Source organism: Ambystoma mexicanum, chromosome 13 (assembly GCF_040938575.1).
Source record: "Ambystoma mexicanum isolate Mex_15411 chromosome 13, UKY_AmexF1_1, whole genome shotgun sequence".
Taxonomy (NCBI): Eukaryota; Metazoa; Chordata; class Amphibia; order Caudata; family Ambystomatidae; genus Ambystoma; species Ambystoma mexicanum.
The window spans coordinates 97,336,125-97,363,613 of NC_090938.1; the positions used below are offsets into that span (position 1 = coordinate 97,336,125).

The following is a 27,489-nucleotide window of genomic DNA, read 5'->3' on the forward strand; positions in this document are numbered from 1 at the left end:
TCCATGAAATCCGCCTTGTGGCGACGCAGTCACGCACGGCTTTTGCACTGTCCTTTTTGATTTGACATCTTGTGTATATTCGTCCCCAAGCTCGATTTTCATTTGCCAATAAACTATCGCTACAGACTCTTGGACACAATAGGAGAATCGGGGGACCAAGTGAACATTAGAGGGGCCACCTTTCAGACTTTTAGCACCCAACCAATCACTGGAGTTGTTGCATTCAAACTTCCCTTGAACTTTCACTTGGGCACCAGTCACACATTCACCTGGATATGGTGTTTGCTCTGCAGCTCCTGCTGTTAATAGACCAGCAGAAGCAATGACCATATATGGTATATGGTCATATCCATGTCCCTTTCACTTTACAGAAACCAAAAATACTCGACACTGGAGTTCAAATATACCGGTTCCCTGTCGGAAACCTTGGGGGACAGCAGGATGCACCCCTCTAACTAAAGTAAGAGACACAGACCGCAGAATTCCCAGAACTGGATGAGTCCACGCAACTAGCCATGCAAGGTTACTGTGAGTGGTAGCAGAGTGTCTCCAGGAGATCCCATCCGAGCTATGTCCTGTGAGTGGTAGCAGAGTGTCTCCAAGAGATCCCATCCGAGCTATGTCCTGTGAGTGGTAGCAGGATGTCTCTAAGAGAGTGGTAGGAGGGTGTCTCTAAGAGATCCCTTCCGAGCTATGTCCTGTGAGTGGTAGCAGGGTGTCTCCAAGAGATCCCATCCGAGCTATGTCCTGTGAGTGGTAGCAGAGTGTCTCTAAGAGATCCCTTCCGAGCTATGTCCTGAGAGTGGTAGCAGGGTGTCTCTAAGTTGTAATGGCCATCCCGTCCGCCTGAGACAGGGGGCGCTGCACCCTGACACTTCAAGGAGAGCAAGTGGGTCTTGGGGAATGGCTGTGAATCGTCTCGTCTGCACAGTAACGTAAGCCTGCTTTGGAAAGACTAGAACCCGGATTTGATTGGTTGCCCTTATGACTAAGTTTCCTGCTGACTCTGGCTCCCATCAGGGGGTGACTGGGGAACAGGTGCCTGGTCCAGGGGTGTCATGGGGAGGATCCCCTTACTCCCCTCGTTTGGCAGGGAACAGTCACTGTGTGGCCAACCAGGAGGATAGCTCAGGGGCAATGCGCTCGCGTTGGAAGCAAGACGACAGGGAGCAACACAGGTTAGATCCCTGGGTCCACGCTTAGAAACCTCTGGCTATTAAGCGTGGTAATTATATTTATAACAGGCCGCCCATTCATTTGCAGCGGCTTAAAGCTCACTTTTCCTGACCCAGGACCTCATGGGAGGTGCCCGGTCTGCCAGTAACCCTAAGTGGGAGGGATTGTGGAGTCCCGGCTTGAGCCATGCAGGTTGACCGATTTATTGGCCCATAAGGTGGACTCAACGTTCTAACCCTTTCTGATTTATAGTGTCCTGCATTTGCTGCAAATCCCTTTCTGGATCTGGGGTAGTCACTGTTTCCGTTTGCATTGAATCCTAACTGTGGCCTTTTAGGTTTTGGTCGAATGTGGTTGAGGGAGCCAAAGTGGCATGAGCTGGCCGGGGCACGATGCAACCCCCCATCGCAGACTGGAGGTGGGGAGGAAGGGGCGGGTGCCAAAGAAAATCAGGGGCTCTGCCCAGCACACACACATCTCCAGGCCTGGGCGCCATCAACAAATGAAATAATTATATAAATAAACAAACGCGGAGAAGTGTATAGTGTTAGGCTGGCGATTAAATTGCAGGGGTCCCACTTCTTCGAGCAGAAAGGGGGGTTGCCACGCCTAGACACCCATGCCACACCTCACACGTGATGGGCAGATTGACAACGATCCTCAAACACGTCTGGGGTTGCTTGTGATCTCCTGCAGTGGCCTTGACCAAGCAGTATGGCTGGACTGCCCTGTTTGGGGTAGGACCGAACCTTGTTTGTCTATATGACATGATACATTATTTATAACGCGCTTAACACCTAGAGGTTTCTAAGCGCGGACTCGGGGATCGAACCTGTGGTGCTCCGTAGTCTGTCGACGTCTATAATGGCATGATGCGCTCACAAAGCGTGTTTTGGAGGGGTTGCCAGTGATGTAATGATTGTCAAAACCTTCCAGCATCACTCCGGGGCTTTAGATTGTGGGAAGAGAGGGGTACACAGCGAGGAAGAGTAAATATTTTGGGAGCACTGTGCAGCAAGGATGGCCAAGGGCACTTGCACAAACACAGGGTACATGAAAAGAATGCCAGGAAAGGCAGATGTAGGAAAATGGCCCTAGGAAAGCCATCATGAAACTCTGAGCTGAGGCTTCGGCGCAAGCGTTCCATGCCATGTATGAAGTGGCCATTGGTATCTGTTGACCACGGTTCCAAATGAACAATAAGTTACTGTGGTAATTGTGGCAAAACCCTGCCACGCCAGATTTGTCTGGAGCTCTGGCACTAGGACCACACTGGCAGCAAGGTACTTTGGGGATAAGGGGGCTCCTGCGTGAGGGATTGGGATGCAGATGGCACCTCTGGACTACTGTCGACTGGGCATCTTGCCTTGCCCCCATTTCATCATAGCGGCTTGAAAGCCCGGTGCTCGGTACCCATTCAGTCGGGCATCTAGAATTTGGCCAGGCAGGATTGGAAGCACGCGAGTGCCTCTAGCCTGAGTTTGGAGTCCGTGTGCGCGAGTGAAGCAGTTTAGAAAGAGCAGTCCGTGGAGAGGCGCGGAGGAGGTTGTCTAGACCGAATAGTACTTGTGGAGAAGTGTCTGGTGAGAGGCAAGGCCAAGGAGATTGTTTGTACATCAGGAGGTGGCAGATACATCAAGAGACGGCAAAGACAGCCAAGAGGCAGTGCAGAGATGAGGAGGAGATTGAAGCCTCGGGACGTGGTAGTGATGAGGAGGAGGTTGAAGCCTCGGGAGGTGGTAGTGATGAGGAGGAGGAGGAGGAGGTTGGCATGATCAAGAGAATTGGAGAGCGATGGAAGCCTCTCCAGAACATATCACAAGGGAGCAGGTGGAGACCGACCAAGAGGTATGGGCTGAGGTCTCAAGAGGTACCTAGTGAGAGATGCCTTGAAGGGCCAGCAAGGAGGTATTGCTGTGAGGTGGAATGAAGGGAAGAACGGCGCAGAGGAAACAGCCATACATATGCTCAGGTCAGTGAGGTGATGGAGTGGGAGGCCAGTAAACGGGGCAAGGTAGTAACATCAGGCAGAGGTGACCACAGTGAGATGAGTGGATAAGAACCAAAGGGGAGGAGCTTGAGGAAAGAGGTCTTAGCTAGGATGGGTCATTAACAGCTAGCAATAGCCACATGTTTCAGCGTGCCAGATCAGGATTGGGCAGCGCCAGGAGGTGGGTGGAGTTACGGTAGCGTGTGAGGGAGGGTAATTCCTGGTGACCGGGGCATCACATCGACAGCACCATAGGGGCTCCTCCCCATCTGCACTGTAATACATCAACCAACTTGCTAATGAGTGTACGTTAATTGTTTTCCTAGCGGAACCTTTGCATCTGTTGTTGCCTGCCAAAAACTTTAAAAAACAATCTGAAAACGAATGTAGTGATGTTGGCACTTGCAGGTACTAAACGGGGTGTTTGTTCTCTTTCTCAATAGCGGTAAATCTTCCAAATTTCAATCAGAGCTGATGTTTGTGTGTTTCATAAAGTGGTTCTAAATAACAAGAAGTTGGCAGTATACGCTGGGATCTGAAATGCTTTCCTTTTATTTTCCACAGGTCCGCCTTCTCCCACGAAAACCACAAAAATGGTAAGTGCGCGAGCATTGGCTAAGATTAATATGTCTGAAGAGCTTGTCCTAACAGTTTTTGGCAGGTGCTCCACTTTCACAGGCACTTTTTGATACTCATTTAATATCAAATTGTAGATGGTTAACTAACTGTGTGTGTGTGTATACATCACAGAGCGGTTGTGAGCAATCTTATAGACCACAAGAGCGCAGCCAGTATTGTCTAGGTTATCAATGGGTACCCTGAGGTTAATCGCTTGATCTACAATTTTACGCTGTGTATGGCCCCCTACACGTTCCTTTACTGCTCATGAAGGGATACAATATTCACACAAAAACAGACTTCCCTCTCATCCCGCTTATATAAAACGTAGCCTATGAATGCCCTACCAGTTACATGTTCCAACTCTTTTGATACAAACATATTGAGACTGTTTTTTAATCATGGTGACATATAGTCATCTTTTTGTTTCAAAATATTTAAAAAACGTTTTATATTACGATCCTTTTATGTGAAAGACTTTTTGTATAAAAAATATATATCACTTTTTTTATTGTTTGCCTGCCAAATTTCAACCTTTCAATTTTTTCAAGTCATACAGTTCAAAATATTCAATTTAAAAATTTTTACTAATAATTCTACAAAAGAAAAAAAAATCTCCTATAAATTGACATCAAATTTGGAAAAATACCAGTTAAAAGACCTTTGTATAGTACCCAATAATTATTTCATTTAAATTTGTAATACATGTGAAGGAAAGGTGAGATAACATTCACGTTAGTTGTGTGGGTCTACAGGTTTCATCTTTTCAGCTTCCAGTTCGTAAGCTTTCCCTTTTTACTCGTTAACATTTTTTAAAACAACATCTAGTTGACCACGGTTCAAATTAATGAGACCCATTGGCCACTAAAAATCATTTGCTACATTTTATCAGCAGTCAAAGTAGTGTAATCCATCAAATATCTGTATACAAACGGTCTTCTTTTTATTACTAAATTAGGACAAATCAATATAATGTTTTATAGTCTCTACTACGATTTACCACAGAATCTACACATTCTCTGCTGTATGTATTGTTACCCACTATACCATTAACCCCCGCGCCCCCCATTGATCATGAAGGGAGGCAGGGAGTCTGAGCCAACAAAAAAAACATTGTACCTACCCCCCTCCCGTATTTTGGAATACGGATCCTATACTCCACTTGTGTGATGTCATAGGAGGAGGCTACAGCATTTAGGAACATCTTTATGTGCTCATATTCTGCCTGTGTAAAATATACTTCGCTGTAACATATTAGCTTGGACGAGGTATTTTTAGACAATGATGTGTGTCTAAGAAACGTATTTGACCAAATCATGTATAACTTTTACGGCTACGATTTCATTAAAAGGCAAATCCCTATGGCTGATATTATAAATGTGTTTATTTGAAACTGCCACTAACAGAGGATGCATTCATGTTTATGTTTGTATGTTGGGTAGTTTGTGATTTATTTTTTCAAGTGTGTAGTGGAATATGTTTTCTTGGGACCAATTTTTCATTTCCAAAATTTGAATTCTCGCGGATGGGTTAAAACGCCTTGCTTTTATGCAAATTCTTTAAACGACCTGCTTGCTACCTGTAGGGATAGCCTGTGCGACAGCTGTATCATTTTACTCCTGGCAGCGGATATCAAGGAGATGCTGTCATGGAAGTGCCACGTGTCATTTGATTGTGTTGAACACATTTCACACCTGTCAAATTTCACAGAGGGGGGAAAGGGGGGGGGGTTAGCAGGGACGCCAAACGCCTTTTCAGAAGAACGAGCGTTGCCGCAGAAATTACAGTACATGTCAGACAAATTGCCAGCATAGGAGAAAGAGAGCAAAAAAGAGCAAACTATAATTTTATTTAGAAATATAATACCAGAGAACAATACAGGCATCATTATGAAGGACAAGAGATCTGAACACATGCTTACTTCTTTCCAAGGTGTAAGTTTTAATGAATATGGTAAAATGTTACCCTGAAACAAACATCTGAATTGTAACTTGGAGAAAAAAAAGGTTTACATGGAGTGTTCATTTCCCAGAAAAAAACTATCAAACTTGTCAAAATCATTTCAAAAGTGGTGGAGAAACATTTTGATTGATATTTTATTTCTATCGCGCTCGTACACAAGTGTTTCAGAGCGCGACAAGGCAAGGGGGGGGGAACAGGGGAGAATAAAACAACTATTTTATTAGGCCTAGTGACATTGAGAACGCACAAGTGCATTGGGGAGGGTAAAAGTGCATGGAAGGGGGAGAAGTGGAGAGTGCGGAGCTAAGAAGAAACAGATAAATAATAATAAATAAATAATAAAGGCAACAAACAGTGGGAGTGCAGCCAGCAAGTGGCAAGTGCTGGAGCTACAGACAGGGTAGGTCAGTTAAGTGCAGGAAGAAAAAGGGGGGTGCTGTATGGGGCCAGATACAGTCCCCAGTGTAAGGGGTGGCCAGGCGGCGGTGCGGGAGGATGGACGGATGAGCAGGTACCTGGGCCCAGAGGACAGAGGGTGACCAGGTGCACGGTGCCAAGAGAGAACAGATCAGCAGGGGAGAGGGGGAGCGAATGCAGAAGAAAAGAGGAACGTCTTGAGGTGCTTCCGGAGATGGTTCTCCTCAAGTTCTAGAGTGGCAGGGAGGCTGTTAGAGGGAGGCCCCGGCCGTAGCCAGAGATCCACCCCCAGCTCGTTTCTTTGAAAAACGACTGACCCTGAGGGAGTTGGCGGTAGCGGAGCGACTAGCTCGAGAGGGGAGGTATTTGCGGAGCATATCTCTTTTCCTTATTACCCATTAACATTTGAGCTTGACACAAGTTGTATTATTTTCACTCTTTTTATTGATTACCACATTTGCCAATGTTAACTAATGGGAGGTGTTTAAAAATGTAATTCGTCAGAGCCTGTCCTTCATCTGTGGAAATTCTTTTTCAAGTGTCCTTACACTGTTGAGGTCTAACTGGAGGAAGGAAGCCAATTAAAACATCAGATTTCTGACTCCATATGCTTTGATTAGATCAATATTTTATTGGCAACACCGGTAGGTCTACCACCAGTACAACTTTTCCCCTAAACGTTTAGTTTTCTTTATCCCCATTTTTTACCCTTAGGTGGGTTTTGGCCTCTGCATGTTCGCTGTTATGTACAATTTCTGATTGCAACTACCAGTGCATTTGAAATGGAGTGAGGCTCGTTGAGTCAGGCCTAGTACAGGTTACACATTGTTTAGTGATGGAAGGTGCTGCTGACCGCAAACGGACACCGCAGGAGGGTTGAGAATTGACACACGTGACACTAGGGCGTTGTGATCGCCAAGCTTGGTTTATTCAATGTTAAGTCAGCGAAGGGATTGGTCTCAAGGCCGAAAGGAACTACGATACATTTACAAATAACAATTAATACCTCATTAAAATCCCTTGGAATATTCTAGATGGATCTAGTACCTCAAGTGAAGCTTCCACAAAATCATAAAGTATACAACCTATTCTTAAGAGGTTTCTGTCTCACTGTTTTGCAAAGCAATGTTCCAAGATGTGGCCAAAAGAAAACTCCATCTCTAATCTTAGTATGTCCTAGGATTCCTGGCTAACCCTGTGCTTAGAGATAACGTGTCCCAAATCCTGGCCAACAAGACTATCACGTCTATTCCACAAAAGAAAGAGATAGTTCTCCTCGGGGAGAATGACTAAGTCTTGATCTCTCTTCATCGTTCAGGCTTTCACAATGCAGCTTGAGGCCTCTTCCAGGCCGCTGAGGTTCCGCCTCCTCTTCTAGGCTCTTCTTCAGCCTATTTTGTTTCAAGACTTACATTGAAATAGTTTCTGATGCCTCTTACTGCATTATGGGGCCTCCCCCAACTTCTGATTCTCTTAGTTACGAAATGGATATCCCCTGTAACTCTTTGGTCCAATATTCAGGATATGTAATTCCGAGACCTCTTTTTTTCAGCACTTAAGATCTCTATCTCCCAGACCGCTCAATTCAGAATAGGTCTTCCCCAGAGCACTTGCAGTCGTATGGGGTTCCATGTTGCAACAATGTCACTAAGCAAAGTCCCCACTCTGGGCCAACTAGTAATCTCTCTTTCTTGGCAGGGAGCAGGAACGAATACGTTCTTCTTCCAGGCTGCAGGTGCCCTTACACGTTTAGGCTTCTCTGCGATTGGCCCTCAATAGTGGGCAGGGGGAGATATGTAACTTATCTGCATTGGATAATTAGAACAGACTCACTTGTTGGTGCTGTGGCTATATAGGAGCTGGGGAACGTTGGTGCCAGCTTGGAGGCTCTATTGTGGCTGGTTGCCGCTCTGCGTCTTCGTGTGCTCGAGGACCACCAGCCTGCTTAGGCGTCTCGGCTCCATCATGCAGTTTGCAGTTATATTGCCATCTGCCGCTTTTGTAGGTGAATGAGGGAGATCATAGCCTCACTGCCCACAAACTCATGGATTTGCGAGGTAACAGAGGATTTCGCTGGGTTTCCATGCTTTATCGCATGAACCTTTTTCAGTTGGCCTGAACGGGTTTGCGAGCCATAGACCACATAGATAGTTGGTATCGGGGATGTCCGCGCTGGACTAACAGTGTTTTGGCGGGTGCGGTGAACCTGCAGGGTCCTGCTCTATGCGTCCTCGGTCGGGCCAAACCGTTCCTTTGCGACTTCTCGCCTCCTCAATCACCAGAGCACAAGATGAAGCAAGTTAAAATGCTTCTGTGCCCTTTTTTTAAGCGATTCGGCAATAGTCTAGTTGCGGTGGTCCCGGCAACGAAGATCTTTGTGCAAATGAAGACACAACAAAACTTTGCTAAACCCTTGCTTGTATCAGAAAAGTTTTCAAGATCTATACCATTGACACAATTATACTTTATAAAGCTTTAGATAAATTTGGGAGACATTAATCTAAGAGAACAGTCAATAATTCACTCCGACTGAAGGCTTCTTTGTGCTAGAAACAGGTACGTTAACCCACTTATAGCCAGGAAGATTCTTATTCATATTGGAAACCTCCGAAAGTACTGCAGCAGGGTTGGAGCCTGCCCAGACAGACCCCATACTTCAGCTTACAGCACTTGAACTTTGAAGGCTGGTGGCCAGACTTCAGCGAGATTGCCAATCAACCGCTTAGGGTGCATGGGACCTGCACCTTACGCTTGGGGATATTTCATTGTAGACTCAAGTTGTAGTCTCTGCCTCTGATCGCGCTTTGCTCACCAGGTCCTATGCAATACCAGGAGCAGCTTACATACCTTTGTCCCTGCATTCATACAGACATGCCTGATAGCACAACACCCCATGTGTGTTTGAGTGGGGAATAGTGAGCTGACCTGCTCTTGGAGACCAGGTGTCTGGAAGTTCTGATCTCGTTGATTGGCAGCAAGAGACCCTCTGGTTGGGAACAAAGGAAACATTTGCCAGTACATCTTCAAAGCTTCTTTGGAGTCAAGTCCAGCAGCAGACCTCCTGGAAGTCCAGCATCCTCTTTTCTTCTGGTCGATGCTCCTTAAAAAAACAGCGTGAGGATGATAGGGCCAACCCAGCTGTGCCAGTCAAAGCCCTATTCAGCAGTGGTAATTATGTAGCATTGTAAAAAGAAGGTTCCGCATTCTCAAATGAACTGTGACTGTAACCAAGAGCAGCTCGTTGAGCCAATCAAAGCACAGTACCATGTCATCCACCACCCATGTCTCCAATTGGTGCCATTGGCCATTGGCTTTTCTTGAGTTCAAGTCTGCTTCACTGTAGGCAGCCATTGGGATGAGCACAAACTCCATCCCCTGTCAAGCTATCTACCACTATACTAGAAAGCCAAGCTCACATTACTGAAACTGTCTCAAGTTCATTTTTGGTGGTTAGGACTGGTCAAGTAGAAGTGACCTAGGCCCAAGGTCATAAAACAATGTGCTTCTGGAGACAACCTGACCACTTGCACAAATTACACGTGTGAGTTGGCGCCGCTGGGGGTACATTCTATCTTCACAATTAATTGCTGGTCATTGTGATTGATGTCAAAATATGGGGTGCATACCCTATACAGAACGCTTCGGCACAAGCCATTGAAAATAGCGGCAGAACTGTGCACCTTGGCTTAAATAAGTCATCGTCAGCGGTGACGGCTGACATATTGGCTAGAATAACATTTCGTTACAACGTTGCTGTAACGTTACGCTAGTTTCGTCATTGAATAAGGATAACATCAAACTTTGGTTGAGACAAAATAAAACTGTTATCGTAAAAATGACCACTTTGCAGTGGCCTAAGCCAAAATGCTACAATGCCAATGCGTTTCGGACATAGTGTCCATCATCAGGGCAGCGAATAGCTGTACAATACAATATGGGAGACCACAGGGAAACCAAACAAATCCATGGTACGAAAGGCAACCGGCTGTGTATCAACAAAATGTCATACAATAGTGGTTGGTGTGCGGTAGTGACAGGCGTGCATAATATGTGAGAATATACTGCTGTATAGAGTTGGGCGGGCTCTCTAGCAGTCACCCAATCATCAGCAGAGAACACTTGGGCCCATCAAAGACTATCCGCCACAAGAACGGAAGACTCAGCCATGGGGCAAAGTTACTGTATTTTATTAGCAAACGAAAATGACCGGGATCACACCCGAAAAATAATTATCCTCTGGAGCTCTCAGCTTCTAAGCATGCGTCACCCAGTTTTATTGGTGTGATGTCACAAATTCAGGTTCCTTTCCAGAAACCTATCAGACATTCACATTGGTAAATTTGGGAAAACTATCTATATGTCCTATAGAGGTTAATTTTGTTATTGGATAGCCATATCTAGTGGCTCCTCCTAGGACCACCTCTGCTAGTGTCAATCTACAATGTTGCAGGGTCGCAGAGAGACCATTGGCCCTTGCAACAACTGATATCCCCACGTGAATGGTGAATCATGATTGGGCAGAATGTGTACTCCCATCCCGGAACCCTGAACGATTACCAGACTGAGCGTATCCTTTCAAGGCAATGGGAATGAACGTGGAGGTGCAAAGTGTTCTCTAATGTTGTCATCACTGGTCACCTAAGCCTGGTAGAGTGTATTCAGTTGGCAGTTTGTGGGCAACACTTGAAACTTTTCCTCTCTGGTTCGTTGGGAACAGTCCTCTTTGTCTACCGTGATTGAATGGACATTGTCCTGTTCGGCTATGTCACGTGTTTTGAGACACAAAATGAAGCTGACCTGCTTGTAATTAAGAGGATTTTAGCCTGGTTTTATGCAGGTGGCTCATCGTCTTGGTAACTGGAACTTTCCGTCTTCACTTGTCCTTGGCTGAGTGCCTTGTTTCTGCTTGCCTCTGTCAATCATGTCAGCCTTTCCATGCACCCAAAGCCTGTCTCTCCTTTGTCATTCATTTCAGAGACCTATAGCTTCCATATAATTCCTTGTGGCTTCTCCATGATAGTAGCAGTCAAGCATGTGCAAGCTAAATGAGTCTAGCAGGAATTGGGTTGTTTGACTGAAGTGTCATTATTCGCAGCGGATTTGACCGTAATCAATTTCGCCGTAAATCGATTTGCACTTCTGCTAAACTTCAAAAATGTACCTTTCACCTCTCCCCTACTTACCTGCTTGCTCGCCTATGTGTCCCTTGCAATACTGCGGCGTCAGATCCGTCCCTCTAATGCGGGTCGGATCCGATGTCGCAGGGTCTCTTTTTCTTTTCTTTTTTTTTTGTGGTCTCCCGCCTCCATTTCCTAGGAAGCGGGGGACACCTCTGCAACCGCAAGCCCAGTAATACGGAACATGGGGAGCGAGGGACACCCCCGTAAGCCCTGCTCCACATGTTCAGTATTTTAAAAAATTGATCGGATTGTACTTGCCGAAGTCGGTCAAATTGTACCATTTGATCGATTTTTTTCGTGAAAATGGGTAGTACAGTCTAGCAGACGTGTGATCCGTGGCTCCGAAAGAAAAGGATTCTGAAGCAATTTTAATACACTAAGAGAAGGTTAAAAAGTGAGGCAAGAGGCATAAATCCTGTAAGCGCGTTTGCCAATTGGCACTTGTGTTCGTGCATTATTAGCCGGTAAAATGGCTGAGCGGGTTAAGTTGCTGCAATCTGTTTGATCTGCAGGTCGCAGGTTCAAATCCCAGCAAGGACAATTCAGCCTTTCATCCTTCCGAGGTCGGTAAGTGAGTGCCAATTTCAATTGTGTAATAACGGTAATGTATATAAAATGTGTCCTATTGAAAGCACTTTAGATTAAAGCGCTGTGTAAAAACAAATTATTATTATTTTCACTGCTGATTGAAGGCAAGGCCACCTTATTTACTTGAAGCAGTCTTTGATGATGTACACCTGTGTTTTTCCCCTCTGTTGTAATTCAGAGAGTTCCTTGATGAAGCAGGGCTCCAGGTGTGCCCATCTACCTCTGCACATGGTTAACTCTACAATAGGGCGTCCTTGAACGGAAAGAACTTGCTCGCCCGCTGGATGCCTCTTCCACTCAGTTTTCCAATTCAGATCCGATAGGTTTTCGGCCTTGCAAAAGCTACTCTAAATGCAAATGTTGCACATAAGGCGTTATTTCACAAGTGCTGTTGCCTGCGCCACAGAGGACTTGAATAGGCGAGAAGACTACGAGATATTTTTGGGTTATATGTGATTTTACAGACAGAAATTTCAGAGCGGTACATATCATTGCGACCAAAATACCCCCTGATTTTGTTATCCTTATAACGCCACCTCAACCGCATGCCTACCAGTTTTAACCCCTTACCCTATATAGATTGAATATTTTCAGTGTTTGCGGTACTTTGGTATTCGGTGAAATGTACCACTCTGCAATGTTTTCGGTAAATTGACTGGGTACCCCCTTTGGCCGCCATTTTGTCGGCTCTGATTTCCTCATGGAAGGTTAGCAGATGAAAATGTTAGTGAGCATTGTTGGAGAGAGCCGCGTCTACCGGGGGGGGGGGGGGGGCAGCTTGCATTAGAATCAAACCCGGCAAAAAGCAAAGGCAATTTAGTTTGAGCTGAAGCAGTGCACGGGACTGGTTTTATACACGCATGGATGCGTGTACTTTGCTGCCATCCTATTTAGTGCGTTGGGTGCTTTTAGGCAGGATTGTATGTAAATTGGGCCCACATTAGCTTGCGCAATAAGGGAGAAAAGGCTTTTAAAATGGAATCAGCCTAGCCTAGCCAGGCAATTTCTCTTTATTTCAGTCCACTCTCTTTTGTCAAGGCTTATTTTCCACGCTCTTAACCAAACCCCCCGCCCCGCCCCCAGACCCCCTTCAAGGAAGGGGCGCACTTTCGAGCTGGACCTCCTTCCCAATCTGCTCTTAAATTCATCCAATCCGTTTGCCCCCCGCCGACGGTCCGGTCTACAGCGTGGTCTTAGCCTCTGATACGCTGCCCGTCCCCGGTTGAAATAATGGTGATTTACCGTAGAGGATGGCAGGTGTGAATATTGAAAATAACTAGGGAGCTCATTTAGCTCCCCATTTTTCTTGAGAAATTGCTGGATCTGCTAAGAATGAACTCGAGCATCTGTCTTGCTTTGTTTCTCAGCCGGCAGTCTGGGTGCAATTTTTCTTAATTTGTCTGCAAGGCCTCGTTCTGAAGATGCCAAGTCCTGCTCGGTGGGCCGCTCGGGAAGCCAAGCACAGGGGACGTGATTTGCACACATATTTAATAAGATTCCCCTTCATCTTAACAGCACCCGTGGTCGACTGCGCTTCAGGGCTTTCCACAACTGGAGAAACCTAGGTAGGTACAGCTGTAAATACATGATCTGATTTATGCAAAGATGTGTCATCTCGTCCCAGCTGTGCAGGCCATATCCATCTCCTATAGTTAACTCCATGTTGCCCTCCCCTGGTGAATTAGCTGTGATCTTTACACGACACGTTCACTTCCGTGAAATTCACTGTGTTTACAACTTCCCTGAACCAAGTCGAATTACCAGAACAAGCCTTCATTCCATTTGAGTTAGGGGGTCTCGATTTAATCTGGAAAACCTCTGATCTCCTTCAGGCGCACCAGCAAACAATCATACCATCCGAAACTTGTCAGATGTCTGTAGAATTTTATGATTTCACACACATGTGCCCCAACACTTGTCCCCATCACCCTACGGGCTGCTATTATATCAATGGTAAAAGGATGTCCTTTCGCAGAGTTATCACTTCAGTTCAAAGTCTCAACTACGCCAAGTACCCACAGGCACCGCACGCTATGCGATTCTGCTGCTGGGCGGCAGTTTGGCGGCAGTTGGACCCAGGGCATGTCTGATGCTTCCAGCATCAACTAAACTGAAGAGTCAGTGGCTCCTCCAAAAGGTTTTGGGGGGTTAAAACCTTCTAAGCCAATGTGCTTTAACAAGTGTTCTCTATTTGATTATGAGGGATGGCTATCGGTCATCCACCTGACCGCTGCACGTGGTCATTGGGACCGCATCATGAACCATCAAAGTGCAAATCAGGTGGCACTCCGATAGCTACGGGTCATATGGTTTCGAAAAGAAAGGTCCTACCACTCTGAAAGCAGAAGCCATTCTGTTGTCAAGAAGCAAGACATCATTCCACATTCGGTTTGTGCACTTTGCAATTGTTTTCTGGAAATGATCAGTGCCTTCTAAAGACTTCGAGGCAAATCCAACACTTTGGAGGGTTACCCTCATTACCTTAGTTATAACACCCTCTATAAACATAAACATATATACTTCTGAGGTTTGTGGATCTGCTTAGAATCAAATGCTTTGACATCTTCTGGTAGGTGCAGAGTATTGCATGACTTGTTTTCAGCGATCGAAAAAAGCCACCTCAACAGGGCGTGCTTGTAATAACATGTACTGTACCCGTGATCCTTCACACGTCAAGGTCCTCATAGTTTTTTATTCCCCACCATTGTGGTCAGTCGCTTTTACACGGATTGTGTAGCTTTTTGCTACTTTTATACTGTAAATTATAGTACAATATTATATTCGATGCGCCTTTCGATGGATGCATCTTCCACACCCATTTCAATGAGCGGAATTCATCGACTAACAGCAAGCGCCTGAACACTTTCTACAGCATCTTTGACATCTCACCACTTGCTTCAGCTACACCAGGCTTCGGTCTGGCAGTAGGCAGAGTGTGGGGCTTTAACATTCTTTCAATTTTCTTAGAGAACGTCTCTTCTCATTTTTCCCTTTTCCTGCTATTTTCTAGCTGCCCGTAGATTTAAATATGGAAAGAACACCTTTTAAGTTCTGTTCTTCATGCAAGCGTACATTTCCGTGGAAAGACAGACACAACGTTTGACCACTGTCTTCCTCGTGACCTTTCTGAAAAGCAGTGTTCAGCGTGTAAACTATTTTGGCGTAAAACGCTCAAGGAGAGACTCACTAAGCTGTGGGCGGCCTATGCCATGCAGGCCACATCTAATTCACCCATCGGCGCATATGGGTCGGGGGAGGACGGCCAGGGCAGCAACGGTGCCTTTTTGGAGTCCATGTCATTCAAGAAGATTTGTCAAACTCCTGCGTGCCAGTCCCCCAACCCCGAAGGGCAGGCCCTCGTTCTGCTGTGGGAACAACACACACCATGGAGGTCACAAACACCATAAACACACAACCCCCTAGCTGTTCTTCGACAGATCAATTGACACAAGGCCAAACAGCAACAGAAGGCACTTCTGGGTCTTCTGGCTCGACGCATGCAAAGCCGGCGGCGCTTGCAACTCTGCGTTTAGCACATGGCTCCAAAGAAATACAAACACTGAGCATTACGGTTGTCATGCATAACACATCGGCTGAACATGATTTGTGCTCACACTGACACACATGCCAAAGAAAACAACTCTGCTGTGTTTCACAACAGTACGATCTGGTGAGGATACTAGAACTGCATTATTAGTAAATCATTCCATTGTATTATTTCATAAAAAGCTGATTAAAACATTATACATCACACAATTCTACAATTCAATTAATCAAAACAGTAACCATTTTGTGTGTGCACACCACACATAATGTGTGCAAAAAAGGAATTGTAAATGCAAAAGACAGAACATATGTCACCTGTTAGTTTATCTTAATTAACTTAGTACCTTACAGTTGTACTAATATGATCGATATGGCTCCTAATGATAGTCCATGATTAAACATCAATAGCTCATGATTTTCCATATTCTAGATCTCGCACTGGTGATCCACAATTAAACATCAACTATAGGTGTCCAAAACGCATCTGACAATACTTTTCTTTCTAGGACCTTCCTTAATTAATAGTTTCAACTCGACATCAATTGGTTAAAGTTCTTATAAACCACTGGTCAAAGTCTTCTTCAGGATTTGTGGATTTAGCCAAATTTGTTAATCTGAGGCTTTTTTTCATTACTAAAAATAAACAAGTAAAGGTATATAAAATTAGATAAAGAAATGCAGTATACCTCTCCTCCATCATACCATTTTAGTGATTTTGTTTATACTAACTGGGAGCAACACATTACTTTTTGGTGCTCAAAACCCAGATTCTTTTGCGGTTAAGGACCTCTTTAAGAACTTCAAAGTGCAATACTGATATTCTAAATACAGCATTGAGGTCAGCCATTTGTACATTTTTGTAGGCACATAAGAGACCTAAAATCGTCCAAATTAAAAAAGCTCAAGTAATCTTAGATCTTAAAACATTCAGTCTTAAACATAGCCAAAAAAGGCAAGTAGCTCAACTCCAGTTCTGTCTCTAAATACGCAAAATAATGGTCTCAAACAGCTAGTTCCATATATCACTAAAGAATTTGCAACCTTTTCACTCCCATGAAGTAATGGTTATTTTATGCCCCATGGATGTTCTTTCATATTTCCATTAGTTCAAATTGGAAAAATGCTGGTGATTCCAATGGGGCCTCTGATGTTCTAAATTAAGAATTTGTCTCTATATATAGACAACATATAACAAATTTAAAACCCTTTGTTTAACAGGATCTTTTTCCAGCTGGTTCAGTGTGAAATGTAATAAAAACATTACCGTAACAAACGGAAGCGCTTTTTGCTTTCGGGTGTTTTTCAACAGATACTGCATTGAAATGTATTTTTAGACAATTTAGCGGATGAGGTTTGTCTATGGCTAGCTTTCGTCCATTCATTGCCTAACGCGACATTTATCTATAGTCCCTTCTCTATGATTATAATGAGAGGAGGACACTCCTACAACACATCGAGGAACCGTTAAAGTCCTATTTCTATTGCTGCTTCCAGGGAAAGAATCAGAAGTCGCTCACCTGACTCTATGATTCTGGAAGCACAGGCATTTGTTGGGACCACGCAGCACTGACCGCCTGCATGGATACCGGCCCGGTGGAGAAATAAATCCGGACCGCGACGCCAAGGCCTCTCTGCCCTTCGTTTTCACAATCACGCGGCAGTAGCCACTAACTTCCCTTGTAGTCTAATATGGGGGTTTCTCTTTTGTTGTTTACCTTCAGCTAAGAAGCCGTGGCTCCTCTGCTGGAGAAACTTACTGAGGGGGATCCAGGGTGAACACCCAAATAGCGTGCTGGATAAAGAAAATAACGTTTTCGTATTGTTTTGGTATACCAGGCCCTCTAATTCAAGAGACTTGTAAGAAGTAAAGAGGCATGGGCACAGAAGGTCTTGAATTGTGAAAGTGGAACTGTATCCTCATGCCGAAGAAAGCCAGAGTTTGCCCTTTGCTCGAGTGAACCTCCTTGCCCTCGGCTGAAAATGTGGGGAAGGGAAGCCAACGGCCCAAACATCCTGAGTTATCATTTTGTGAACACTTCTTTCTTTTCCATGAACATCACCCCACCTTATTTTATAATTGAGTTGTAAGCATTGGCAATAGATTCTTTAGTATAGGCCCTTTTAGTTTGACAAAACTCCACTAGGACTGCATTATTATTATTTGATGGTCGTAGCTTGCTCGCATCTGTAGATTTAGGTTTAGATACGTGTTTATCTCACTGTGAGAAAATAGACCATCCGCACGGGGAGAGCGCACTCGCCTGGACTTAAAAAATAAATTTAATAATGAAAAAGAATGACGGGAGACCAACCACCGAGGAGTGAGTGAGACCATTTCACACACAGTCCATCTGTTTCCTGCACAAAACACATAGTCACATGTACTCTGGGACAAAACAGCTGTCTTACCCTGCCATTTTCAGCTGGAATGTGACAGCCACGGGTACGTCAAAGCATCTCAAGGAGGGGTAAGGCACCCCTTCCTCCAGCATGGGCTGCCTAATTTAAATATCAAAGGCCCCATGGATCTGATTTCCTTTGTCCTCCGGCTGGTGGCAGTGCATACTAATGAGAGATAATTGAAGCAACCCTGAAGGGGCTTGGTTGCCAGAATAGACAACAGGAAAGGAGGGGCTAACACCCCTTTGGTAGGCATTGTGCAGCTTGAAGCTAGTTCCCACCCCTCTGTATGAAAGGCAGTGAAATGCATGTCTGGGTCCACTATTTACCGTAGGCAAACCCCTGCAGAGCTGACCCCTTTCAGAGGAAAGAAGTATGTGGTTTGGGGGAGACGGGAAGTCTGCTTCTCGCACACTTCAAGGGAACCCTGCACTTTAATCAAGAGTCACAGAGGGCTCCATTAACCAAAGAGACACTTTGATCCATAACAGACAGGGAGGTGGGATGGATTTAGGTATATGTTGTCACCCCCTTGTCTGTCCTCTTGCAGGGAGCTCTGGTCCTGGCCTCATGCATAACAGAATATTGTTGGTGGGGACCTAGGATTGGTTCATTAAGGTGGTCTTAGTCTGTACCAATCACTGGGGCCCGTTTGGCTTTAAAAGAGGGCTGAACGCCCTCACTTAGCAGATCATCTGAAGACTTCGAAAGGAGTAAGAAGGAGGACTCATTTGGACCCGAGTTGAAGATGCAGTCTACCTTACATCTCCTGCCAGTGAAGGAAGGCCAGGAGTTCCAAGAGGGAAGCAAGATCCCTCCCCTAAACATTTCCCAGTGAACAGAGAGAGATACCGGACACGGAGGACCAGCCCAGCAGCTCCAGAACCCGTACCCAGCCAGCACACAGCGTGCCCTGCTTGGTCCTGCCAGCAAGCTTCCTAGCTGGGAAGTGCCACAGAGTCTCTGGACAAAGGACAAGGCTTTTGCCTGCAATCACTCTCCTGAGCTTTGGGCTGTCTGCCTGGAAAGGACACGAGCCCTGCAAAGAAGCTTCTAGGGGTGACAGACAAGCATTATCCAGTATCCATCTTTTAAGGAAATTTTTTCGAGACAGTCGAGTCCGCGAACAGTGCTGGCTTCACCGCTGACTGTTGTCACGCCGCAGTCACCAGAACCGTCTGAGCTGCCTCGACCAGCATTCCAGATTCGTCAACCAGCACAGTGACAACGATTCTTGGCTCTGAGCCATCCGTCCAGCCTTGTTTGCCGAACTGTTGTAGTAATAATAAAGTAGATATTTTCATACAACCTTGACTGGACGGTGCCTTTTATCACTGGGTAATAATTGTATTTTCGCTGTGTTGAAACTAGCCAATGATCCATGACTTCTGCGGAGATGAGCCTGCCGTTTGGTCCACGTTACCAAAAACACTCTTGAACTGTGGTCAATTGTGTCTATTTTAGTGTTGATACCATGCCTTCCTTACACCTGTGAAGGCATAATGAAGCAAGACACAGACAACAGATTCAAAGTTCAAACAAAAAATCTTTATTAACTCAAATGTCAGGATGGTGTAAGGACTAACTGGCCATATACTAAGGTGTGATTTCCTTACCTAAATAAACAAAGGATAGTCTGTGTCAGCAAGTTCAACTTAAGTCCATCTGTGTCCAAAACCTATACTTGCCTTCACAGCTAAAGCTAAGCAGTGTGTAGGGATGTCAACAACCATAGAAATAGTGTTCACACTACAATTCTGAGCTTCCTCAGGCTCCAGGCTGGTTCTTGGCTCACTTCCCCAAGTTCAAGAGGTTCCATTTGTTAAAATCGCGGCAACAATTGCCGTTTACACAACAAATCGCAGCAAAAAGGCTGTGGTTTTGTCACCGCTATCCATGTAATAGATGTGGGGGGGACACCCCCGCAACTCCCGGACCCATTATACCATTTAAGGGGAGCGGGGGACACCCTGCAACCCTCGCTCCCCTTAAATGGTATAATTGGGTACACCTTTACTGGGTCAAACCACAGCATTTTTTTTAACGTTTCTTGTACAGACGTTTTTATTACTGCATACCATTCAAGACAGTTCCAATAATATAGCCTCGGGATTCCCTTCCCCAAGTTCAACACAGTTCCACCAAATAATCTCTGGTTTCCCTTCCCCAAGTTCAACACAGTTTCTCAGACTTCAAATTCACAGTCAAATCAACTTGTTTAGTTTGCCTTCTCTTATCATTTGACCAACTTTTAGACCAATCAGCCTCGGCCTCTTAACTTCCCTTGGTTTCCTTCAAGGAAGGGCTGCTTGGTCTAGGCGCAGATGGCGGACCACACGTTCCACCCATCACGCAACCGATAACCATTGGCACTTAACAGTTAATTCTTTGTCATAGGACCTCCTTCACAACACCGGTTTCCTTTATGCACCTCTTTTATAAGTCCACTTCTTCTTTTGGTTCACTTTCATGGCTTCTTGCCTTTATCAACATATGACTTTCTTCACACTTTTCTGTGTGGTATTATTCGTGGTTACCACCTTGCTACCTTTGCAAATGCTGTGTCTTTAAATTCATCTTGTTCTGTTTCATTTGTGCGATATTCTCATATCTTTTCCTCCATTCCGCATTTATAACTTATTACATGCTTAGCAACTTGTTCAGTATTCAATAGTTCATGTTTGGTCTCCCAACCCATTTATCAGCATTCAAAACTCATTACGCACTCAGCAACTTGTTCGGTATTCAATAGTTCACTTTTCGGTCTCCAGACCTCTTTATCGTATAGTCGTGCTTGACCGGCATTCGCTGTTACCCATACCATGCCCCTGGAGCACCCCGGCCTGAGTGAACCTTCCCTGTCACTCAGTGGTGTGCAGTCACTCCTCAGTGTGCTCTGGTTTCGTTCTCAGGTTCTCGCTCGCTCTCTGCAGGACTTCCTGCATCAGTCAGTGGCGTCTGTGTTCTCCACTCCCAACGGGGAACACATGTCAATGGGCTCTGCTCGGCTCCAGACCATAGTGTGGCCCACTCTGGCCTTAGCTTCTTTCTGGCTGCTCTACCGTCTGCATCATTTTCACCGGCCCACATTCCGCCTGCTCCTCCTCATGTTGCTGCGCTCTCCTGAGGTTAGGATTGATTCCAAACCTTCCAGCCATCACCTCTTTTGTTTTGTGTAAGTCACCCCAATTGGGACGGGTATGCCCAGACGTAGGTCCCATGCCTGCTGGGCCTAGAGACCCAAGCTGCTCCTCACCGATGAGGCCCAACAAGGCCGAAACATGCTTGCGGATGCTTGTGGTCTAGTGCAAAGGGATGTGATCAACAGTTCGGGCTGGACAGCCCATTTTGGGGTGGGACCAAGCCTGATTTGCATATGGTCTTTTCCTCTTTTGTAATGTCTTGGCAGGTGAAGAACAATGGTCTGGAGGGTTAACCAGAGCAATCCCAGGGGTTAGGATTCATTCCAAACCTTCCAGCCATCACCTCTTTTGTTTTGTGCTGCGCTCTCCTGCCCAGCCGGTCCTCTTTTCTGCTGCTTCTTTCTCCTTTTATACACCTGCAACCATTAAATAGGTTGCAGGCGTTAGTTCTTAATCCTCGTTGCCTGGCCATAGATATTGGGACATGCCTGACCCTCACAATAGTCCTCTGGCCTTTTCCTCGTCTCAGTACCAGAGTGGGGAAATGCCATGTTGGTGTGCACTACTCTGTCGCCTCTTCCTCGTCCCAGTACTATAATGGTCTGAATAAGAGCAAATGTGGGAAGATGGTTTGGAACAGCCTATAAGGGCAGGGGGAGGGGTAAAGTTAGTTCCCACCAGAAAAGGGGGCATACCATGTCTCACCTGTGGAACTCCTCTTCCTAGTGTTCCTGTATTGCTGTCTTCTGATGTTACCCTGGAAGAGGAAAAAGGGTAGCAATATCCCATAAATGCGACTGGGACTGACTCATGGAATGGAAATGGGGGATACCGCGTCTCACCCAAGGACATCCCCCAAGTCTCCCTGCCCAGGTGATCCTCCCTCGCATCTCCATCGCCAGGGTCGGGATCCAAGAGCGATGGTCCTTCCCTGGCCACCTGAGCAGAGGATATTGGGGAGAATTAAGCAAGGACACCCTTGGGTTCCTCACAAACACTGAACCTAGCAGTCTGGCTCCTCAAGTCATAGAATTTGGACACTTAAAGCTGCTCCAAAGATGTATGGACATCTTAAAAGGCACGTAAACCCAACACAAAACACTGCTACTTTAACAAGTGGAAATGCTTTGTCTTATGCTGCAGAATACCCAGCATCAATCCCATTGACTGCTCACCTTCACATACAGAACCCTAGCTGCTTTATCTTCTGGAAACAGGATTAGTCTTTAATTCTCCTAGCTGCACTTTCAACATACACCACCTCTCAGAGTAAGATATTGTAGTGGAAAGTTCAGTGGTTAAAGCCTTTATGGAAGGGGGTAAAAAATGATATCCCCCAATTTCAAATCTAGCTCTGGATGGGACTAGAATGTTGCCCTTACTCATGGGCACCCTTTTGAGCTTATGGCTCCCTTCTTCTGGAGAGATAGTTTGCAAAGTAGGGAAAATGCCTCCCTTCTCCTGGCCTTTCTCGGGTTGGTATTTTGAGTTCCACAAAGTATGGGAAATGTCTCCCGCTCCCTGGCCCTTTCAAGCTGATTTCCACAGTTCAACAAAGGTTGGAGAACGTCTCCCTTCCCCTGGCCTTTCTCTGGCTTCTCCTGCCAGTTCCACAAAGCTGGGGGACTGTCTCCCTTCCCCTGGCCTTTCTCAAGCTTCTCTTGCCAGTTCCACAAAGCTGGGGGAATGTCTCCCTTCCCCTGGCCTTACACTGGCTTCTCCTGCCAGTTCCACAAAGCTGGGGGAATGTCTCCCTTCCCCTGGCTTTTCTCTGGCTTCTCCTGCCAGTTCCACAAAAGTGGGGGGATGTCTCCCTTCCCCTGGCCTTTCTCAAGCTTCTCTTGCCAGTTGCACAAAGCTGGGGGAATGTCTCCCTTCCCCTGGCCTTTCTCAAGCTTCTTTTGGCAGTTCAACAAAGGTGTGGGAATGTCTCCCTTCCCCTGGCCTTTCTCAAGCTTCTCCTGCCAGTTCCACAAAAGTGGGGGGATGTCTCCCTTCCCCTGGCCTTTCTAAAGCTTCTCCTGCCAGTTCCACAAAAGTGGGGGGATGTCTCCCTTCCCCTGGCCTTTCTCAAGCTTCTCTTGCCAGTTCCACAAAGCTGGGGGAATGTCTCCCTTCCCCTGGCCTTTCTCAAGCTTCTTTTGGCAGTTTAACAAAGGTGGGGGAATGTCTCCATTCCCCCTGGCCTTTCTCAGGTTTCTTAGGATAACTCGGGGGCAAGACAACACAGAGCACCACAGGTTCGATCCCCGGGTCTGCGCTTAGAAACCTTTGGCTATAAAGCGCATTATAAATAACCTATCATATCATATATCATTCTCTTGGCAGTACCACAAAGGTGGGGGTGGTGTTTCCCTTCCCTCTTGCCTTTCTCAAGCTTCTCCTTGCAGTTCAACAAAGGTGGGCTGTGTCTCCCTTCTCCTGGCCTTTTTCATGGTGGAGCCCTTTCAATGGTTTCTCTTGCTTGGGATAAGAACCCTTTAATGTGGTTCCTCGTGTTTGGGTCCCAGACCCCTTCAACATGTTTTCTTGTGTTTGGGTTGCAGACCCTTCACGCATCCAAGCAGCCCTTGAACCTTGTTGTCTGGCTCCTGGTCAGTGGCATAATTCTCTGGCTTCTCTGAGTCTCCCGACTGCTTTTCTTCGCCTCCTTCTGTGTTAGTGCTGCCTCCAGTGGCTCTTCTGCTTTTGGTCCGTGCCAGGCTGTGCGTCTATGCTTGTCGGCATTGCACGGTGATCACACTTGCATGGACTTCCTTCACCTGCTTGTCTTGGTCTGCCGGTCCTCGGAAGAGCAGGTAGGGACACTGAGTCACTACCGTCCACCTCCCGCTCAGGAGCTTCACCCCCAGCCTCGCATCTGGGGTGCTGGGCTCTCGACTGTGGTGCCTCTGGGGAGGGACTGACAGTTGGGTTAGTCCCTCTTCCATCTTTAAGTTGCTTGGGGTCTGATGACTAGATTGGTCAATCCAATTCTCGGAGCGGTTGTTCAGGGGTCCTCGCCTCTTCTTCGACACAGTATCTTGACAAGAGATATTCAGTATAGTCAATTTAGTTCTTCTTCGTCACAGTATTTTGAGATGGCAGTTGGGTGGAGTCAAATGTATTATTCCTAGTCCCAGTGCTGCTACTAATAGTATTGGTGTGGCATAGTACATGGGATAGCTGAACGGGTTAAGAGGAAGGGATATCCAGTGATTTTACTGCAAACTTTGTTTTACCAAAGAAAATACTGATTTTTTTGCCCCCTCAAATACTCAAATATATAATATAGGATAAGGGGTTAAAACAGGTGGGTTGGGGTTAATATATAATAGAAGACAAAGCTAGTATACACGTGCAAGAGTTGAGAGTAAAACGAGGGGTTGGGGGTTAAAACATGGGAAAAGAAGGGATTTAGGGGAGGGGGTGTCCCTCCCCAAATATAAAAAACAAATCTGTATTTTCTTTCAGTTAAAATGGTTTGGTAAAAAATGCCTAATAAAAATGTTGGGAAATTACATAGAACCAGAGGGAAGGTAATGAAGGCGAACGGATAAAGGTGGATGGGTGGTGAAAATACTATGTTGATCCATGATGTCCTCCCTGTATCCCAGAGGGGGAATCCCTTCCCAGGAGATCCACCCACAGATTACCACCTCCAAGGGGGACAATAAGGAAGCAGCTTCACCTCCCTGGCCTCAAGGAAAGGGCCTCCCCCTCGGGGAAAAGGGGCGTCATCATAGGATTCGTCATAGCACATAGACCACTTATGCCTTTCTTTACCTTTGCGTACTGACGCATATACTTCATGCTCCCTCGTGTCAAACAAAACAATCTGCGGACTTGTGAAGGATCATGGGCACAGTACACGTCACACTGGGGATAGTATTACAAACTAGCCCTGTCTCGGCCTCTGCTGTTCCAGGACCTCGCTCGCATATGATACTTCCTGAACGGGGACAACGGGGGTCTGGGCACTCCTGGCCGTGCAGGATTTGGGTCCCCCCACCCCCCATCTCTCTGAAGGTCCCTGATCTCCTGCAAGCCTTGGAAGGAGGCCAAAAAAATCATCCAAAATATCCAGCTGCTTGCGGGTGGGCAATAAGCCAAGGCAGGCTGCCTTCTGCATCACTTTCCCCATGGAAGGTTGTAGGCCTCATCTGACTCCTCAGCAGAGCTGTGCTCACTGCATCTCATTGTGCTGTTGGCGGCACTGGTCTTGTCTTACAGGTAACTTGGGCCTGTTGCCGGCAGGACACTAGCAGCACTTCACGTATATGTGTAGTAAGGCAGGAGAATAAGGTCTGGGCAGCTATAAACGGTTGTTCTCGGGACTGTGCTTGTGCGTGCCCTGCCGAGTGGCTGTGGGGCTGAGGCTATGCTGGGGCCGAGCTCAAGCTAGTTAATGAGGAGATTGGTTAAGGCGCCTGGCCGCCAGGTACGCTGCGGCTCGCAAAGCGAGACTGTTTATTGATTTGCCCCTGCAGCGCTTTTTACCGCCGTTGGAGAGATGTCGCCGGAGCCGCTGTCAGCGCTTAGTATGAAGCGGCTGTCCGGAGTAGAGGATCGGAATTATGTGATGCCGTAAGGTCTACCCACTTCGGCGTCTTTGCCGGTAATGCCTCAGAACGTAAATGGGGTGCACGGAAGTGCGTAGGCAAGCGCCGGAACCAGAGGTCCTGAGGCGCTTGCCTGCGGGCCTGGCCTCTGCAAAGTCAGCCACCTACCGCGATGAGTGTGGAGCGCCGGAGCGTGAAGACCCGATACGCAGGATGTCTGTGGAAACGTTCCAACAACTATGCTATGCTATGCCCTGACAGCGAGCGCTCACAAAACCAAAACAATCACCAAATATTAAGCTCACACTCTAACACACATAAAATAGAAAAAGTTAAGGCCAGTTATTAGCTGCTCCAGCAGCAAAGAAAGAGGAAGAGACTTCGCCATTCAGGGGTGTTATAGATGCAAATGGACTGGTATTGGCTGGAAGGGTCACATGGACTTTCTTCGCCCTACCAAGCTTAAACTACAATAGGCCTATTTGTTCATGGTATTTGTCGTTTTTTACTTGTTGTGTGGTTAAAAGTATTTTTTGTAAAGAAGCTGCCTCTGTGCCTTTAATAGAATTATGACTTTGTTATGATAGTAGGGAACATCTGAATTATCAGCCTTGTTTATACTGGGGGGTAAGGGGGGGGGGGGTGATACAATTATTTCTGGCAGTTGCAGCATTCTTATCTGAAACATTTTTTCAAATCCCCATATTGTTAAGAGAGGCTATTTAAGTATTTTGTGTTTTTCAAAAGACAAATTAATCTTCATGAGGTATTACACCAAATATATCTATACCTCCTTTTAGGGGCACCGGTGTGGGGCATGCTTCTCCTAACTTTTAGCAAGTGGCGTCAAAGGAAGACGAGGTCCCAAAATTGTGTGGCGCCCATTCCCTTACTGATGATGGCTGGCATTTCAACATTTACCCTGTGTGGTCTGGATGTCTCGTAGCCCTCTGTCCTGAAAGCTTGCATCGTCAACATCAAGAATTGTGTGCTCCTACAGTGGGACGATGACACATACTGATGCTGCGTCAAGGCTGGGGAGGAGTTCAGACCACTGTTTGGATCTCTAGTAAGCCTTGTAATGACGAGTCGTCGTCGCTTGCTGGTGTAGGACTCTCATTTTCCGGGGGCACACTGGCTTTAATAAGACTTAAATGGCAGTGTAGGTCTCTTGTTTGGTTGCAAAACATCATGCAAAACCTCTCCATCCTCGGCCACCTGGAAACATTCAACCATACCTACTGGAGTAATAAAACATCTCTCCCTCCTCCAACAGTACTGTACTACTGTATAAAAGGCCAAGCCCAATGTTGACGTGCTCCTGTTGCACAGCGCTCCGTTGCTCTTGAGCTAGGTTTGCATCCAGAGGAATGGCTGGGTTCTGAGGAAAGTTGAACATTAGGATGGTTTGAACTTGGGGTGGGTGAACCAGCTCAAATAATACTCCAGCATGCCCAAGCTGCCATTGTCCTAAAGCCATTTGGATCTGAACAATGTTGATGAACCATTCCTTTAGCAACAGGAGTAAATCGGAGAACTGTCTGGTTTGAATGTTTGGCAGCTTTTTTTACTCAATGTATTTGCTTTTACATTTAGTATATTTCATTTAGGTAATTTTAGTTAATTATTAGGTTTTAATTCCGATTCAACCTAATTTGAAATAATAAGTGTCCATAGTTCGGACAGGGTTGATCAATTTATGAGGTGAATCTTGTATTTTAAAGCTTGATTTCCCCCCCTTGAAAAAGTGATCTAAATTGGGGATTTGACTGATTATAGCCATTAATTTGAAGTTGAGCCCTTTAACGATGTCCCGCCCATCGTTCTGACCCTATTAGGATTTGACTTGAACTTGGTGGCAGAATTGGCAACGGCAGAAAGTCATCTGGTGTTACCTATCTGATTTGCATGCCCTGCCCCCCCAATTT

The 27,489-nt window shown here is 46.1% G+C and overlaps 1 protein-coding gene across 2 annotated transcripts in view; it reads left to right on the forward strand.

Annotated features, from left to right (window-relative positions):
• MAGI3 (membrane associated guanylate kinase, WW and PDZ domain containing 3) overlaps positions 1-27,489 on the forward strand; it is a 1,006,442-nt gene that overhangs the window by 723,867 nt on the left and 255,086 nt on the right. For both annotated transcript variants that reach the window (XM_069633359.1, XM_069633360.1), the window contains exon 11: positions 3,731-3,762. In XM_069633359.1, coding sequence (XP_069489460.1) covers positions 3,731-3,762 — 32 coding nt within the window. The remainder of the gene's footprint in view (positions 1-3,730; positions 3,763-27,489) is intronic.